This window comes from Schistocerca cancellata, chromosome 9, assembly GCF_023864275.1.
Source record: "Schistocerca cancellata isolate TAMUIC-IGC-003103 chromosome 9, iqSchCanc2.1, whole genome shotgun sequence".
Classification (NCBI taxonomy): domain Eukaryota; kingdom Metazoa; phylum Arthropoda; class Insecta; order Orthoptera; family Acrididae; genus Schistocerca; species Schistocerca cancellata.
The window spans coordinates 185717337-185735415 of record NC_064634.1 but is presented as its reverse complement, the minus strand read 5'-3'; the positions used below and the strand labels follow the sequence as shown (position 1 = coordinate 185735415).

At 41.4% G+C, this 18079-nt stretch overlaps 1 protein-coding gene across 1 annotated transcript in view; it reads left to right on the top strand.

The window, feature by feature from the left end:
• LOC126101008 (alpha-tocopherol transfer protein-like) overlaps positions 1 to 7726 on the top strand; it is a 73392-nt gene extending 65666 nt beyond the window's left edge. The window contains exons 6-7 of the mRNA XM_049911674.1: positions 3845 to 3947; positions 7265 to 7726. Coding sequence (XP_049767631.1) covers positions 3845 to 3947; positions 7265 to 7416 — 255 coding nt within the window. The 3' untranslated portion in view covers positions 7417 to 7726. The remainder of the gene's footprint in view (positions 1 to 3844; positions 3948 to 7264) is intronic.
• Positions 7727 to 18079: the final 10353 nt, after the last annotated feature.

The following is an 18079-nucleotide window of genomic DNA, read 5'->3' as shown; positions in this document are numbered from 1 at the left end:
GCTGATTCATCTAATCGGGCTCCTCATAGACAAGTTTCTTGCAGGCCACCATCTGTCCCTTCCTAATAATTGTTCCCCTACCAATTTCAGTGCTACCTTTGGCACTTTCTCTTCCATTGAACCTTCACTGAATTCGCGTCCATTTCTCCCTTCCTTGCATTCCGCAAAATGCCCGTTGTCACAGCGACCATTTTCTACGGATTTTCTCGTTCCTCTCCATCTCCCGATGGCCAGGTTACGCCACTGGACTTTCCATCGAGCTGATTGGCCTCTGTAATCCTTCCAGGTCGTGTTCAAATGCTCCTTGCCAGTTTGGACTGATGAAGCCGTCCGTGACAAGTCCGACATGATTATTCGTTTTATAGTCCTTGCCATCCTGTGCTTAGCAGGCCTCTTTCGTCCCCAGCTGATCCCTTGGTGGAGCACAGGCATTGAAATCGCCATCTGTGATCTTTGTCGAGCCCTGCAAACACCTTAAGCAGCACCCATCCTCCACCAGTCTAATTGCTTTTAAATAGCTTCATGCCAGAACCTGTTACTTAATCAACGAGAGCAAGCAGGTGTGTTGGGAATGCTTTGTCTTCTCCCTAGGTTCTTTTGTCCTTTTATTACGGTGTTGGCTGTGCTCTTCAGCCTCCATTGTTGCCAATGGCTGTCTTCCACCCTGAGACTTTGTCTCACAGGTGACCTTTGTACAGATCCATCAGTTCTCATGGAACACCATGCAACACATTACACAATGGAATTGGTGTCAGCCTGCAATCCGGCTGAAGCTTCCCACTTATGTTTTACCCATTGTCAAGCGAAATCTTTCAATAGACCTCTTTCTGAATGGGAGCTTCTTTCAGCCCCCTTCTGTTGCAACATTTCAGCCTCTGGCTCGATTCCATACATAACTAAATGCTTCAACACCTCAATCCTCTACAATGACAATAGCCTCTGCAGGTGCTTAACTGTGTTTGAGTCCAAGGTGTTTTCCTCTCTCCATGGAGGGACAGTATTTTGGTTCTGATCCTGAAGCCCAGCAAAGAACCATCGTCTCTCTATACCTACCAACTAATCACTCTGACCAGTATCCCATGCAAGTTATTCGAATGGATGTGGCTCACTGGTTCTGTAAGGTCATCGAATTTGGAACCTTTTGCCTCCTTACCAGTACAGCTCTTGGGAGCACTGTCTCCAATCTATCATCTTCTTCAGTGGCGAACTGCATTTCAGCACACCTTTTCTTATCACCACATTTTCCACAGTTTTCTTAGATTTTTGTAAGGCCTACGATGTGGCTTAGCGCCATCATATTTTCCTTACACTCCATGACTGTGGCTTCAGGACCCCCTCCCAATTTCTGTTCATCAGCTCTTGCTCCACTGGTTGTTCCAAGTTTAGATTGCCACCATTCTCAGCTTTCTATGGGCCCTTTCCTTCATCGCTATTTATGGACGTGGCCTCCATCAGACCATCGGTCACCTCTTCTCAGTGTTGATGATTTTTGTATGTAGGCTAGTTCCCACTCAGTGGCCTCTGTGGAGCGACAGCTCGAGGACGCCATCTGGCGCACTTCCAGGTGGACTCTCTCACATGGTTTTCAGTTCTCCTCCACACTCTCCCCTTTAGTAGCAGGTGATGCATTTTTGTCACATGCTACAATCCACCTAGACCTGGAGCTCTACCTTGATACTCAGTGCCCAACCATGGTCACCCTGTTCCATTTCTCGGGTCTTCTCCTTGACAACAAGCTTATTTGGTTGCCTCATATCTGCCATCTGTATATTGGCTGTTCCCATAAACTCAATGTTCTTCACTTCCTTCCCCACATGTCTTGGGCCACGAAGTGTTTGACTCTTCTTTACTTTTGCTGGGCCATAGGTCTGTCTTGTTTGGACTACAGTAGTTTATGGCTTAGCTGCCCCTTCCACACAGCCACTGTTTTACATGGTCCACCATTGTGGTATCGATTTGGCCTGAAGTACCTTTCACACTAGCCCTGTTGACAGTCTTCTGGTTGATGCTTGGACCCTCCTCCCCATCCCACCCCTTCCTTCTTATCCGCTCTTTCCCTGGCCACCTGTTGTTTGCTATTCTTTTCATGGCTTTGGCTCATCACCTTTCTCCTGCCCATCCTTATGTGGGATTACCAGCAGGGTGCCACCTTTCTTCTCTAAACTGTGACTCCATCGTTCCTTTTTTGTTCTGTTCTCCACAGTCTCCCTCAAACACACCCCTTGATTAGTTATTCACCCTCACATCCAGATGGATCTCCTCCATGGTCCAAAAGCCTCCATGGCTCTGATGGTGTTCCATTGTTGATCTGCCTGATCTTACAACAGTTTTAGGATGCTGCTGTTTTTACAGTGATGGCTTTAAATCCGTTGAACACATCAGATACGCTATCTCTTCATATGTGGGGTGTTTAGCACAGAACTAATGGCCGTTTCTGGGCCTTCAGCTTTATGAAAAGGTCCTCCTTCACACAAGTTTTGTGTGTGCAGACTCGATGAGTGACCTTCAAGCTATTGTCCACTTTCTTCCCACCATTGCTTGTTCTCTACCATCCATAACCTGCTCGCTGATCTTGACTGTATGGCTTGTTATGCTGATTTCCTTTGGAATGTCCAACATGCACATGGGTATCCCAGGTCAGCTTTCTGATCGTCTGAATTGGGTGTGGGGGGGGGGGGGGGCGGAAAAGCCACCTATCCTCCTCCTCTGCAACTCCTCCAGGGGTGGATTTGCAGCTTTATGTCAAATTACTTTTCGTTCAGTTGTAGGGTGAACTGGAGGGGGGGGGGGAGGACCACCCCCAGTCTAATATAGTTCATGCGATTACGGGAATTCCTGCTACATGGTGTTTGTCCCTCCGCCTCTCCTGTTGGGAATCTACCATGATCTTCCGACATTGTATCAGACATATCAGGTTCATCATGAATTTTTACTCTGTAATGAGGCGCAGTGCTCCCTCCTTTGTAGAATTGGGGCTTTCCTCAAGGTGATCCATATTTTGCTGGACTGCCCCTGCCTTTTGGCCCTTTGCAGTAAATACATCCTCCAACTCTTCTAGTCTTGGATGTCAGTCGATGACCCTTGTATGTTTTCGTCCATACTCGGTTTCCTTCGTCAAAGTGGTTCCAAGATTTAAGTACACGAATTCCCTTCTGGAATTGGAGTCCATAGGTTAGAGTTGGCATTGGTTTGGTATGCCTGCGGCCTTGGCTCTGCTCGGACCAGATTTCTCCCCCCTTTTCCCTACGTTTTATCTGGTGTGTTGCGCTTTTTTTCCCATTTTCGTACGTCTTCTTCCCATGGTGTTATTTCGCGATCATGCTGTAGTATGAGGATCGGGATGATACTGCGGCTGTGCCGACTTCCCATCGCGCCTAGCGTTTCTGGAGCACTCTCTGATCTCGCTCTACAACTTTACCACCACACATCCCTCCATTGACTGATTTACTATTACTTGATGATTCAGGAATTGTTGTGTGGTAAATTCCTTACTTGGTCAATTCTGTTCAGTACTTCTTCATTAGTCATGCTATATAACCATCTAATCTTTAGCATTTTTCTGTAACACCACATTTGTAAACCTTCCGCTCCCTTTTTCTCCGTGCATACTACTGTAATACACGCGATGTCTATGTAAAAGTGATCCATAGATGAATAAATTTATAACTTTCACCACTACTACATGGGTAAATATAATCTCGGAACTGTTTAGCGTCACTTGTTATACATCGTTTATGTAATTTACATTCTTCATCTTCTCCATACATCCTATGTATTTCGTGAACGATATGTTTTATTGCACTCTTCAATATTAATTTTAACAACTTACATCTTTCTGTTGCAGGTCATGATTCATCCCGATCTGGAATCGTTGCACAAACACTTCCCAAAGAAAATACTACCGGCAGAATATGGAGGGGAGGCAGGACCGATCGATAAAATACAAAGTTAGTAGACGTCTTTTCTGTCATGAATTCAAATAGTTTCTATGATTAATATAACACCAGTGAACCTCCAGTCCAGAATCTAACTCCCATGTATAAAACAGTTTCACATGTCCAATTACGTACAGTTGATATGCTTATTAACTGACGCTAAGTACGTAAAAACGTTTTGGCTGAAGACGCAAAACCACGATAATGTTGGTTTTATTCTATATAATTTGTGTTTGTTTTAAGAAAAGTTAATTTTCACTCAGCTTAATGGTTATGAGGTCATATATAGCTGAATTATCTGTCGTGCAGTGATATAATTTTGGAGGTACATTCAGTGGTATATTTGGATAGTGTCTGAAATATGCGCTGTGAACGAAGTTGGTAGTACAAAAGTTGTAAATTGAAACGTCATGCCTGATGTTGATGTTTTACTGTATGAACAGCGAAGATGTAGTGAATGAGAAACTTTTTTCCTTTCATTATTTTGTGGGTATTTCAGCCAGAAAAGTTTCCGAAGAAGTTTTAAATTATATGTAAAATTTGTTGGAAGTCGCTAAATGCTCTCAGTCTCAAATGCTGGATGAATATAGTCTGCGTAATTTGCTGCCTCAAGACATGTACATAATTTTTATTTTTAATTCCTTACTTACTGTGTTAATCATTTTAAGTAAGGCTATACATCTTAATCAGTATATTAGGTTTGTACATTCAGTCAATAGTACATGAAATTTTTTTTTGCCACTGGAAAGCGCTAGAAGACACAATGCAACTGGAGCTTAGTGGCCATTTTGTGATAGGTCCTATCTGCGTGGTAATGGAATGTATTTCACTTTCTGTATTGCAGAGATGTGTAAATTATAAGTTCTCAAGTACACCTCCAGAAGTCGTTAACCTAACTCAAAGCAGAATTCACTTCCTGTATCTGGTAAGCCTTGACCATGACCAGTCTTTTATATCAAAATATTTTGCAGTTGTCGACGTGACTAGATTCAGTGCACAGGAAATATGAACAATAACACCTTTATTTTCAAGACGTTTCGGTAAATTTCGAAATACGCGAATGGAACAACGGAAAGTAATACAAAAAAAGTGAAAAACCTACCAGAAGATCTAGGAAGAACATTTTCAACGCTGTACCGTAACCAAACTTATATCTATCGATCCTGTAGTTGCATGTCACATCACTCAAAAAGTGGTTAAGTCAAAGCTTACAAATATTATAGGGTTAAAGATGTTCTTTCTAGACCGTTTTGTTGAGAGTTATAATGCATGTGGATACTGATGATAAAATACGTCAGTTCAAAACTAACTCGCACATTACACTGCATTGAGAGCTACATGAAATACTGTTAGACGAACGTAACGTGGCTCACGACAAGGCATGACACCATATCAGGTACACATTGGAAAATGCACAAGCAGTCAAGTGTACATGTTTTGAGGATGAACAGAGCAGGCATACTCATACATGAAAGCAAAGATCTACGAACATCATGGCTTACACAAGTCTACAGATGTTCATTTGAATGCTTTAGACGAAACGCAACATTGCAGATTCAAAACATCTTGTCCAATACAGTTCATAAACTTACAATTTTTTTCTTATCTTATATATTTCTCATTACTCTTCTGACATATCACTTGTTTGTAAATACACTGCCCTTACAACTTTGTTAGATACAACTTCTCTTATTTAATGACGTGTAACATCAATATGCTCTGACCTTTCTTGATCTGAAGAATCAACAGACGAAGTTATCGCTATCTTCGTTAAGTAAAACAATTCTTCGTTTGAATAATAATATCCTGGACTTGAAAGAACTACTCGCTCTTCCAGATCTTTTATCCATTTTAAGCGACAATAATCTGGATATCAGGATACAACAGCTTGTCGATTTGGGAACCTGAGAATCTAGACCCAAACATTTCGAGGGTTCTAGCGCATGTGTTTACTGCCGGTAAACTAATTCTGTTGAGAAGAGTGGCAAATGTATTACTGTGCACTTTATTAGACCGCTTCAGTTTAAAAGAAACTAGCACATTACTCTGTACTGAGTGCTACATTACATACTGTACGACTTACAGAACATGACACACGACGAGACATGACCCAGTTGCAGATACACACTGGTAAGTAGACATTCAGTCAAGTGGACACGTAGTGAGAATGAGCAAAACAGAGACAGTGGTGCATAAAAGCAAAAACATACAATGATCATGGGTCAGATGAGTCCACAGATGTTCCTGTGAATGCTTTTTGATTAAACTCAACATCATTCATAGGTTTTCCACTGGTTTTCGCCGTATTTTCCATTCATTCTCGAATTCAAAAGTTTAAAATCCAAGATTCTCTCTGCGGAAACGTGTATTTCTTCATCACCTTGCTCAAGAGCGGACATAAATAACGAATTAAACTATTTTCACCCCATGGACCTAAAGCGTCCGAAACTCATCGTCTGATTTAATAAAGCACGAAATTTTTTGTAGTTAAAGTCGTTATTATTCACAGTTCCTATGTATAGATGTGAGCGATTAGTAGTGGCACTGAGGTTATTATCGCTAGAAAAATGTAAAGACAGTACAGAAACCTCATGTGGACAAAAGACAACACAAATTGGGCCGAACTGGAACGGCGTCGCATATCTCTGAGCTACGCTGATGAATTAAAATTATAAGATAATCGTCTGAGAATCCAATTAAGGCTTTTAAAAACGACTTTACTAATAACTATAACTTTTAGTGGCTGCATCGTTCCATTGTGAGAATTTTCTATGCTTATTATCATGACTGATAATGCTCCGATTGTACCGGTTGGTTTTAATTTAAGTGCGGCCACTCACAGAGATCCACAATCTGCTGTAACTACCTTAAGGCAGCTGAACTTGGTAGATAGTCTAATGCGTTCAGCGAAACCCATCTAAACTGTAGAAAAGTATTTCAAATTTTAGCCACCAGGTGCAATTCTGGCGCTGTATGGCATCTCCAGTGTTAATATTGAACGATTTGTGTAAACGGCTGTTAATAATCGAGTCAATATTATGCCTTTCTCACTTTTTTGACCTTTTCTGCCCGTTCCAAATTGCATTGACATCGCCAAATTCGCACCTGGTGGAGCTAATTTTTTCCAGCGGAGATCTGTTCTGCATTGACGCTTTAAAATGTCTACAGTGTTTCCCTTTCGCACGTTAATTGCAGCCCACAATGGACGTCTATCAGTAGCTGTACTTTAGTTATAACCACACGGAACTGCATTGCTATTATAAGAATGGGAGTGTTCCAGGTCTCGATGACACTGAAATTTCAAGGCTACATACTTTGCCTGATTCCAGATATGTGGAAGGAGCGCATTGAGAGGAACGCCGAATTCTACAAAGAGGATGAACAGTACGGCGTGGACGAGTCCAAGAGGCCGGGCAAACCCAAGACGCAGACAGACCTGTTTGGCGTAGAGGGCTCCTTCCGACAGCTCAGCGTGGACTGAGGCGGCGTCTTCGTTAGAAGAGACGCTTCCGAGAGCTCACATGACGATGGGGAAAGCGCGGAGGAGTGGTTCACAACAGCAGAACCGCCCCTTATGAGCCTCATTACTGCTGTACTTGAAAATAGCGGTTCGCGATTGCGCAGATTTTAAGACTGTTACATCGCCACTGTACTTTCGAAGTAAAGTCAACACTGTCAACATGGAAAATAGTTTTTCCACTAATTTTAATTTTATTTTGATTGATTTTCGTGACGCTTCCTACTTCCCAATCCTTTATTGTCTGAAAGAGATCGGTGGTGAGACATTCAGTATCCAACCTCTTCGTCTGCATACGATCGGTACATAAGATTTTATATTTCTGTTCATCTTCCAGAGTTTGCACAGGATTTGGATAAAGTCAAAGCAGCGTTTGTACGAACGTTATTTGTAAACCTACATCTGTTTGGGTATAATAAATTACTGAAGCAGCTTAAACAAATTTTAAAAAAATTAGAAACTACTGCTTTACATACTAACCATTCAGGCTTGAGTATTTACCACGGTTCTTAAGCGATTCATAAGTTACCTCTGCATAAAATTCTACGGCAGAAAGTTGCAGGCAACCGGGAAGAGCATTCATGTTTGAAACATCCCCTTAGAACTAATTTTACATGACTGTGCTTAACCTGGCACACAATAATTTTAGCGCGACGCAATCTGACTATCAAAAATCCCTGCAAAAGAATGGCCCTGACAAACATTAAACTATACCTTTCACAAATCACTTACCTCACAAAAATCTTCGCTGCTCGAACTACTGCAATACAGCGAGTGCCACTACTGCCAGCTAAATAAAAGATTCAAACTACTGAAGGTACTAACTACTGATAGGGATAGTTAGCAAATGAAAGATATTAATAGAGAACAAACAATGTATTTACCTTAATATTCATAATTGACATTCAGTCTTACAGATTATCAAAACTCCGCCATCTCTCTCCCCACGTCCACCACTGCTGGCGGCTCACCTCCAACTGCCCAACGCTATCTGCTGTTCACATCCAGCTATAGCAGTTCATGACAACAATGGCAGGCAACAATGCAAACTAGCGACATACTGCACACAGCACAGCCAGTGATTTTCATACAGAGAGCGCTACGTAACGTTGCCAATAAGAAAACATAAACAGCAAACTTACATAAAGAAAACATAAACAGCCTACTTACATGTTCTTAGTCAGAATCAAAACAGTGGAAGCCAAGATATTTTCTTTTTCACGTTCATGGAGAAGTGAAATTCACTTGGAGACATGTCTGGGCCGTAAAATGCTTAAAAAAATTCTATGTCATTGCAATCCGTTCATGTTTTTATTTGCGAATTTACATTTTACTGTGTGTACTAACGTGATCGGTATACAGAGGCCAGTGAAAACTGGGAAGGAAAATACGAGTGGAAATTTTCTAATAGGCAAATAAATTACAAAAAATTACGTGTTGTCAAAGATTACGTGAAAAAATTTGAGTTTTCTGAACAAGCATAAGGTGTGACTTGCACAAATACACCTACATCTACAATTAAAAAAAGGCATTCATAAATCTTTGCCAGTAGTTAATAGGATGTTTCCTAGAAATAAAAAACACCGTTTAGTCTGGAGCAGTAATGGTCCTGACGTTTTTGCCGGTCACTATTTGAAAACACTTTTTCCTGTTGGTACGAATGGTAAAAAACCCAGTCAAGTTATAACAGCCCTGTGGACAGCTGAGCCACGTTTCGCACTTAACACTTAATGAGAATTTAATTTTTCACTACTACTCATGAACTGAATCGACTGACGTCTCAGTTGGGAGCTGGAAAATATATAAAAAATTAAGCAACAATTTTTTTCATACTCATTTAAAAGTTAATTCCAGTACAGCCCATCGATATCTATGAGGTTCTCAATTAGTCCCTCGGAATACTTTTAGGATTACTGCCTATTTTGTTTTAATTATTTGGTACGTTTGTAGGTAGATTTTCTTTCTGAAAATCGCTGTAACCGCTCTACCAGAAAATATTTTTTGTTATTGAAATTTGATCGTGCTACAGTCAGAGATTGCACGCGGTGTGAATTACTGGTTTTATGTCATTGTGTCAGCTGTAATACTGTCTTCATGGTTCCTTAGATAATAAGAGTGCGGAAATTTCATGTATTCGAATTCAAAAATGGACAACTGAAATTTTATAAACTTATTTGCAAGCCATATCTTCGTTTGGTTTCCAGTTGAAATTTTGCGGATTTTTTTGTTACACTTTATCGAGTCAAGTAAATGTCTGTGCGACGTAACACTGCTTCTTGACAGCAATCCACAGCCTTAAGTTACCAAACATACGTAATACCGCCTTTTGGAGTAAATATACACGGTGTTTCAGGACTTCACCAACAAACTTCGAGAAGCAATGGGATCAGTATTACTTGACTGACGCATCGGTTTTTAACCCGTCTTTTATGAATTACGGTCATGAGTGGGGCGTATGGATTATGGTACACAACATATTCACAGTCTGAGTGTGCTTTATTAGTTGTTATTTATGCATGTGAGTTTACAGATCCTACATCGACACCGAATTAATTGAATTCAGTTGTATTTCTGCCACTGCGGCAGCGGCGGGATGATGCCATGATACCTATCCCCTCTCCTAGCCCACGCCCCCTTTCTTGGAAATAGACTAGTGAGAAAGCATCTGAGCCGAAACACACACACACACACACACACACACACACACACGTGTGTGTGTCCATAACAGATGGAATATTTGTTGGCTTGAGATGGAGCTGAAAAGGCTCAGTTACTGGGTTGTGATTGAGAGATCTTTATAAATATAGAAGTTTTAACAAGCATGATAAGTATAGATGACAAGAAGAAATCCAATCTCTGGGCGAGTCAACATAAATGCACATATAAACTGCCACTTTAATGTCTGTCAGTAGAGTGTTGGAAACTATACAGCATTCGTTCTGGAATGTGAGAATGAGTATGAAACACACTCTCCATCAATAGTGAAACACCAACGTTTACTTAAGCAATATTACTATCGAGTTAGAAATACTAAGTTTCGATGAGTTTTACTTCAACTCCTATTCCGAAAAATTTCCTAATAAGCAATGAGATCGGCTGTTAACGAATGGCGTGCCATACAGGTGGCCACACACACACACACACACACACACACACACACACACAACACACACACACACACACACATTTTGGCAATTACCGGAGACAAATTAGGTGTTGTAATGCTTTATGGGGAACTCGGTTTTGTCTTACACGAAGTGTGGTACAATGATTGAGCTACGGTCCTTGAGAAGTGCAGTTTAATCTGAAAGTTAAATTAACAGAGAGTTACATGTGATTTTGATAAAAAAAACAGTGCAGATACTGTAGAGCTGAAAATACTTAATTTTATATCATCGATTGTGTCTTGTACCAAGTCTGATAGCAAGAACGAATTATGCTCGTTTACAAGTGGGAGGTGCTGGCCGCTGTGGCCGAGCAGTTCTAGGCGCTTCAGTCCGGAACCGCGCTGCTGCTACGGTCGCAGGTTCGAATCCTGCCTCGGGCATCGATGTATGTGATATACTTAGGTTAGTTAGGTTTAAGTAGTTCTAAGTTTAGGGGACTGGTGACCTCAGATGTTAAGTCCCATAGTGCTTAGAGCCATTTGAACCATTTTTGAACAAGTGGCAGGTATAGAAAACAAAGATTGGCTCTTTCAATTTAAAGGCTGGTAAAATAGTGGCCTGTGATTGGGGCATAAAAAAAATCACCACGTGCATTTATGCGTCTCCGGTGGTTGCCAAAATGTTCATGGACAGATTTGAAGACGAGGCATTAGAGATGGCTAGATACAAACCACATGCTTCTTCAGGTATGTGGATGATACATTTGTGATTTGGCCTCATGATAAGGATAAACTCAGTAAGTTTCTGAAACATCTGAATTCACACCATCCTAATATTAAGTTTACCATGGAACTGGAATGGAAAAGGATGGCCAGTTGCTGTTTCATGATGTACTTTTCAAAAGGAAAGCAGGTGGCTCCTTTGGCCACGGTATGTATCACAAAATTACATATATTGATTTATACCCGCAAGCCAGCGGCTGTCGCCACCCAGCGCAGAAGAACGGCGTTCTGAAGACATTGGTCCACAGAGCACATACCGCATCACACCAAAATAGTCGGAAGTAGAAATAGAGTATCTACGATCAGTACTCTGCAAGAATGGATACACGGCCAAACAGATTAAGAAAACCCTCCAACCAATCATTCCGCCAAACAGTCTACAAGAAGAGCAAGTTAAGGCAAAGACTGAGGCGTACCTGTCCTAAGTACGATTTACAGTATTTCTACCAAAATCAGACGGATTGTCATGAAACTTATCACCTATAAAAACAAAAAGGTTTCTGAGAAATGTGAAACACAGAATGTGAACACGGCTAACAAAACCAGGAGTTTATAATAAACTTTGCTAATGTGGAATGTCGTACATTGGCAAAACAACGAGGGTAATGGACCGCACTTTCGAGGATCATCACAGGCACAACAGACTAAGACAGGCAATTGCACAATCAACACATGAGCTGTGTGCTTTTCCAGGCACAACCGTGGCACAGCACTCCCCTCCCCTTTGGGAAATATAGTTCACTGGGTTGTACTCTGGTACATTTCTGAAATAGTCGCAACAACATGTTCCTTTGGTTAAGACATACATATAATATTCTCTACTTCTCCTTTCACTCTAATTGAGTATGAACCACTCTGTTCATTGGTTGCCTATTAACATAAGTAGCCCTTTTTTGTATTAATCCAGACTGCTGGTGATTAGTGTACTGGGAGATCTTCTGGTCAGGCGGTTTTCTACCTAAAGTACACACACGTTATAGAAACTGGAGTCAAAACCGCAACTGTACCGGTAACCGAGGTCCTCATTATTATGACTTACTACACTGCTCACCACGGTATTGCTGTACGTGTTGGAGCATCCGCTCCGTGGTAATGTATCCATTTTACTCGCTATAAGCCATCTGAATTTCTCTCGTTTTTACACACAGGCATTTCTCCACTGAATCATCACTTGACAAACTAAATACTATAGAACTCCCTTCCTAACATATTCCATAACACACATTTCAACAGCAAACATATTGCGACATGACTGCCGCATATCACTATGTAGTAATGTTTCACTTTGTGCCACTATTTTGCGGTTACTTAGTTGAGTGCAAACCACATGGGTGCTTTGAAGCAAAGCTTTGCGTTTTTCTCGATAGGGTTGTGCTCTCCTGGTGTGGTCTCGGTTCTTGCTTGTCAGCAGGAGGCAGTCAGTGTGTATCATTAGGACGGGCGTGTAACCCCGGGCGATCGGGCAGTTCCTGCGAAAATGGGAGTGTCGCATCCTACTTACTTTTGTTGGCAGAGCTGATCCTTGCCCTCACTCAGAACAGAGGATGTCATGCCGCCACTGCTGTCCCCAGAGAATAACCGAGCGAGATATTTCTGCCTGTTCTGTGCATTTAGCAAAGGATGGGACATCGTGACAATGTCCAACTGGCATGTAAATCTAAGTTGCTTTCGCTCCAAAATTTTTGTGTATCCAATTGAATGAGTGACTCCCACCATCAAGATCGATGCAAAGAGGCAGACCAATTAAGGAGACACTGCTCCAGAGGAGTATCAACCCAGTGTTTATTAATGTGTGTTTTGTGTGCCAAGAGTGGTAAGTTTTTCCGTCAAGTAAGCGATAAACTCGCCCATCACACTGGCAACGGCATTGAGTGCCACCTTCAGGTGGAATTTCTCAAAAGGAGAAAAATGTAAACTTAGATTGTAGACATTCATCTCTGAGTCTTCGATGAGATGGAGTCGTCTCTGGCCTCATCATGTGCTGCTAAACACTTTCTAGCTGACTTGGGGAAATGTGAATGCTGCACAGTATGGCAGCATGATCTGTATTCTGAGTAGCTCTTCCACACTCTTTGGTACCTTCCCATACTGTTAGTGTCATTTTATAATTTCATCTCAGTTTTAGAGAACTTTGCTGTCTATTAAATTTACTGTGATTTATGTCAATCACTACAGCAACAAAGTAACTATTAATCTTAGTCTTGAGATAGATCTTAAGGTCAGTCACTGTATTACAACTTCACCGTGGTTAGGCGACCCCAAATAACAAAAAGAGTGTAGCATGTTTTACTCTCAATTTGTTGTTCCAACTGTGGCGGTGTTTTCATTGTGTGCAGTGTGCAAACGCAGAGATCAGTTATATAAATAATTCAGAGAAATGAACGAACATTGTACTTCCTCGTCTTGTATGTTCAAAGAATTGTTTTATAACCAAAAATGCACTTGTACTCCTAGAGTCAGATATGGGACACAGCAGACGTATCTTTAGACTTCTGTATGGTTGGGCAAATGACAAATAATATATATGTTGTTATAATTGGGAATATGAAAAACACCAGTATAATGCTAAACAACATTCATTACTTATAAAATTACAAATGCTGCAAAATATTACACCAGTCTTTTGTGTGTTTTCACTCATAATGTAATGTTCTACCAAGATCCGTCGCAAGTCAGTCAGTGCAATAACTTATTGTACTCCTAAACTGTTGATCTCATTGTGGCGGTATTCCCGCTGTACACAGGGTGCCAAATTCAAGGAACAGTTACTTCAAAATTCAAAGAAGGGAACGACAACTGTACTCGCACGTCTTATATCATTATAGACTTCACTTAGTCCGCAACTTGGCTTTGTGTTGCTTAAAGATGCTGAGATGAAAAAACTTTAAGATAGAGATCATAACTTTCGTATCAACCCTTATACAAGATCATATCTTAGCTCTCTTTCGATATTTTAGAGTTAGGAAGGCACATTCAGACATCTTGGATAGTAAAATGTTGTAGTGGCCGTTTTTAGTCCTGTTTTATGTTTGTTTGCACACTACGTTGCCTCTGGAGCACATGTTGATATTGCGCTAGCAAAGACTGTATCATTTTTAATTTGTTTCTTTTTGTGTGCGCTTGGATTTTGGGTGATTCAGTTATGGTGAATTTATATTCCATGTGAAGATTTATTTTTGACGTGAAGACGTTTATACAGGGTGGTCCATTCATAGTGACCGGCACAAATATCTCACGAAATAAGCATCAAATGAAAAAAAACTGCAAAGAACGAAACTCGTCAAGCTTGAAGGGGGAAACCAGATGGCGCTATGGTTGGCCCGCTAGATGGCGCTGTAATAGGTCAAATGGATATAAACTGCGGTTTTTTAAATAGGAATCCCCATTTTTTATTACATATTCGTGTAGCACGTAAGGAAATATGAATGTTTTAGTTGGACCACTTTTTTCGCTTTGTGATAGATGGCGTTGCAATAGTAAGAAACGTTTAAGTACGTGGTATCACGTAACATTCCGCCAGTGCGGACGGAATCTGCCTCGTGATACTTACCCGTGTTAAAATGGACCGTTTACCAACTGCGGAAAAGGTCGATATCGTGTTGATGTATGGCTATTGTGATCAAAATGCCCAACGGGCGTGTACTATGTATGCTGCTGGGTATCCTGGACGACATCATCCAAGTGTCCGGACCGTTCGCCGGATACTTACGTTATTTAAGGAAACAGGAAGTGCTCAGCCACATGTGAAACGTCAACCACGACCTGCAACAAAAGATGATGCCCAAGTAGGTGTTTTAGCAGCTGTCGCGGCTATTCCGCACATCAGTAGCAGACAAACTGCGCGAGGATCGGGAATCTCAAAAACGTCGCTGTTGAGAATTCTACATCAACATCGATTGCGCCCGTACCATATTTCTATGCACCAGCAATTGCATGGCGACGACTTTGAACGTCGTGTACAGTTCTGCCACTGGGCACAACAGAAATTACGGGACGATGACAGAATTTTTGCATGCGTTCTATTTAGCGACGAAGCGTCATTCACGAACAGCGGTAACGTAAGCCGGCATAATATGCAGTATTGGGCAACGGAAAATCCACGTTGGCTGCGACAAGTGGAACATCAGCAACCTTCGCGGGTTAATGTATTGTGCGGCATTATTGGAGGAAGGATAATTGGTCCCTATTTTATCGATGACAATCTAAATGGTGCAATGTATGCTGATTTCCTACGTAATGTTGTACCGATGTTACTACAAGATGTTTCACTGCATGACAGAATGGCGATGTACTTTCAGCATGATGGATGTCCGGCACATAGCTCGCGTGCGGTTGAAGCAGTATTGAATAACACGTTTCATGACGGGTGCATTGGTCGTCGAAGCACCATACCATGACCCGCACGTCCACCGGATCTGACGTTCCCGAATTTCTTTCTGTGGGAAAAGTTGAAGGATATTTGCTATCGTGATCCACGGACAACACCTGACAACATGCGTCAGCGCATTGTCAATGCATGTGCGAACACTACGGAAGGCGAACTACTCGCTGTTGAGAGGAATGTCGTTACATGTATTGCCAAATGCATTGAGGTTGACGGACATCATTTTGAGCTTTTATTGCATTAATGTGGTATTTACAGGTAATCATGCTGTAACAGGATGCGTTCGCAGAAATGATAAGTTCACAAAGGTACATTATCACATTGGAACAACCGAAATAAAATGTTCAAACGTACCTACGTTCTGTATTTTAATTTCAAAAACCTGCCTGTTTACAACTGTTCGTCTAAAATTGTGAGCCATATGTTTGTGACTATTACAGCGCCATCTATCACAAAGCGAAAAAAGTGGTCCAACTAAAACATTCATATTTCTTTACGCACTACACGAATGTGTAATAAAATATGGGGATTCCTATTTAAAAAAACGCAGTTGATATCCGTTTGACGCCGGCCGGTGTGGCCGTGCGGTTCTAGGGGTTTCAGTCTGGTAAAATAGAATACTTCAAATACGAAACCCCGCTCAAGACCGTAGTCGACAAAAGTGACAGGAAACGAGGGCACATGGAGGCCAAGTCTACGTACACTCTAAATATAATAAAGTATGACAAGGTCAGAGATGATCTTCTGGCCGAGATGGGCGGCACTGAAGAAGAAGTGTGTCCGTCCCGTCACACCTAGAAAAATTGGTAATCGAGAACTTTCCCTTATGCTGAATACTGGTGGTCTCATAAATGGGTTTTCGGAAATCACGTTTTTAGTCTATGGGCAGGTACAAGATTGGGCGGCTATCCCGCTGCGGAGAACCCGGTTGAAGAGAGCAGACTATTGAAGTGGAGAAGCAGGTGAGATTGTCCTTCATGCTTCAGGCAGTGCCACTACAGTTTCCCTGCCCGTCGAACCCCCGCTCCCAAGAAAGCAGAAAAGCACGGGATAGCTGTTGTAGAGTTTGATCAAATTATCTGCGCCATTTAGCATAAGGTTTCTGAGATACGAGACCTCCAAATGAAAGAAAGCTGAGAGTAGCCCAAAATCATATTAATAGAGTATGTAGAAGTTTTTAGTGTCAGACTGATACTCTTAAGAATATTAGATATAAGTTAAGGGTTAAAAATCAGTGTAAGTCGTTCACTAGACCACACACATTCCACCGATCTATAAAGAAAGAGTAGGTGGGACAACAAATTAAAGAAATGTTGGAAGAAGGGGTTACTGAAAGGCCAAACGCTACCTACAACAGTCGTCTCCTTGGAGTATGAAAGAAAGATGTACAGTCAAACTGGTACTGGCTTCCCGCAAAATAAACACTACCATTGTGCACGAGACTCTAGAAGGGCTTAGTTACAATAATTTCAACAGAAAAGTATTTTCTCACTAGCCATTTGCGCTAGAGACTGTGGCGGGTCTAACTATACCCCAGTTGCCGGCAGTATACTGTATTTTTGTGCTATAGTAGATGTTACCAATTTAAGATGTACCTTTTGGTTTGTGAACATTTTCATGCGTGTTCTTTCGAACCCCAGACACGACACACAATGAGGTTCAAAATGTTCAAATGTGTGTGAAATCTTACGGGTCTTAACTGCTGAGGTCATCAGTCCCTAAGCTTACACACTACTTAACCTAAATTACACACCCATGCCCCAGGAAGGACTCGAACCTCCGCCGGGACCAGCCGTACAGTCCATGACTGCAGCGCCTCAGACCGCTCGACTAATCCCGCGCGGCACATAATGAGGAAGTTGACAATTTCGTCAGCAAGTATACTGACGTAATGATGTTTTCTGTGAAGACAGCTAATTTCAGAAATGGCGCCAGATGCAAAGGAACTTTTAAAAAAAAGTGATACCAAGTTGCAAAAAAATAGATGATAAAGTGATAAATTTCCATCTGACAGATGATATTAGTCGTCAAGAAGCAGGAAAACGTGATGTCTCTTCAGTAGAGGATACGAGTACTGGCTTACATTCACCTAAACGAAGACACATTTTCTTTACGCATATTTCAGAAGCACATTATATTTACTCGGAAGAAAACCTTGGATTTAAAGAGAAGAAATCCAAACTCTTTTCATTAAGGCCTAATAATGTTTTGCCATATTAAAAAATGCCTCGCGAAGTCCATGCAAAGAAAGAATTTTTGCTTTCTAGCATTTCCGGTGCAGAAGAAAAATATTCGAAGATGCGGCAATAAACTTGTTAGTACTGTAACATGTGATCCAGAAACTAAATATTTTA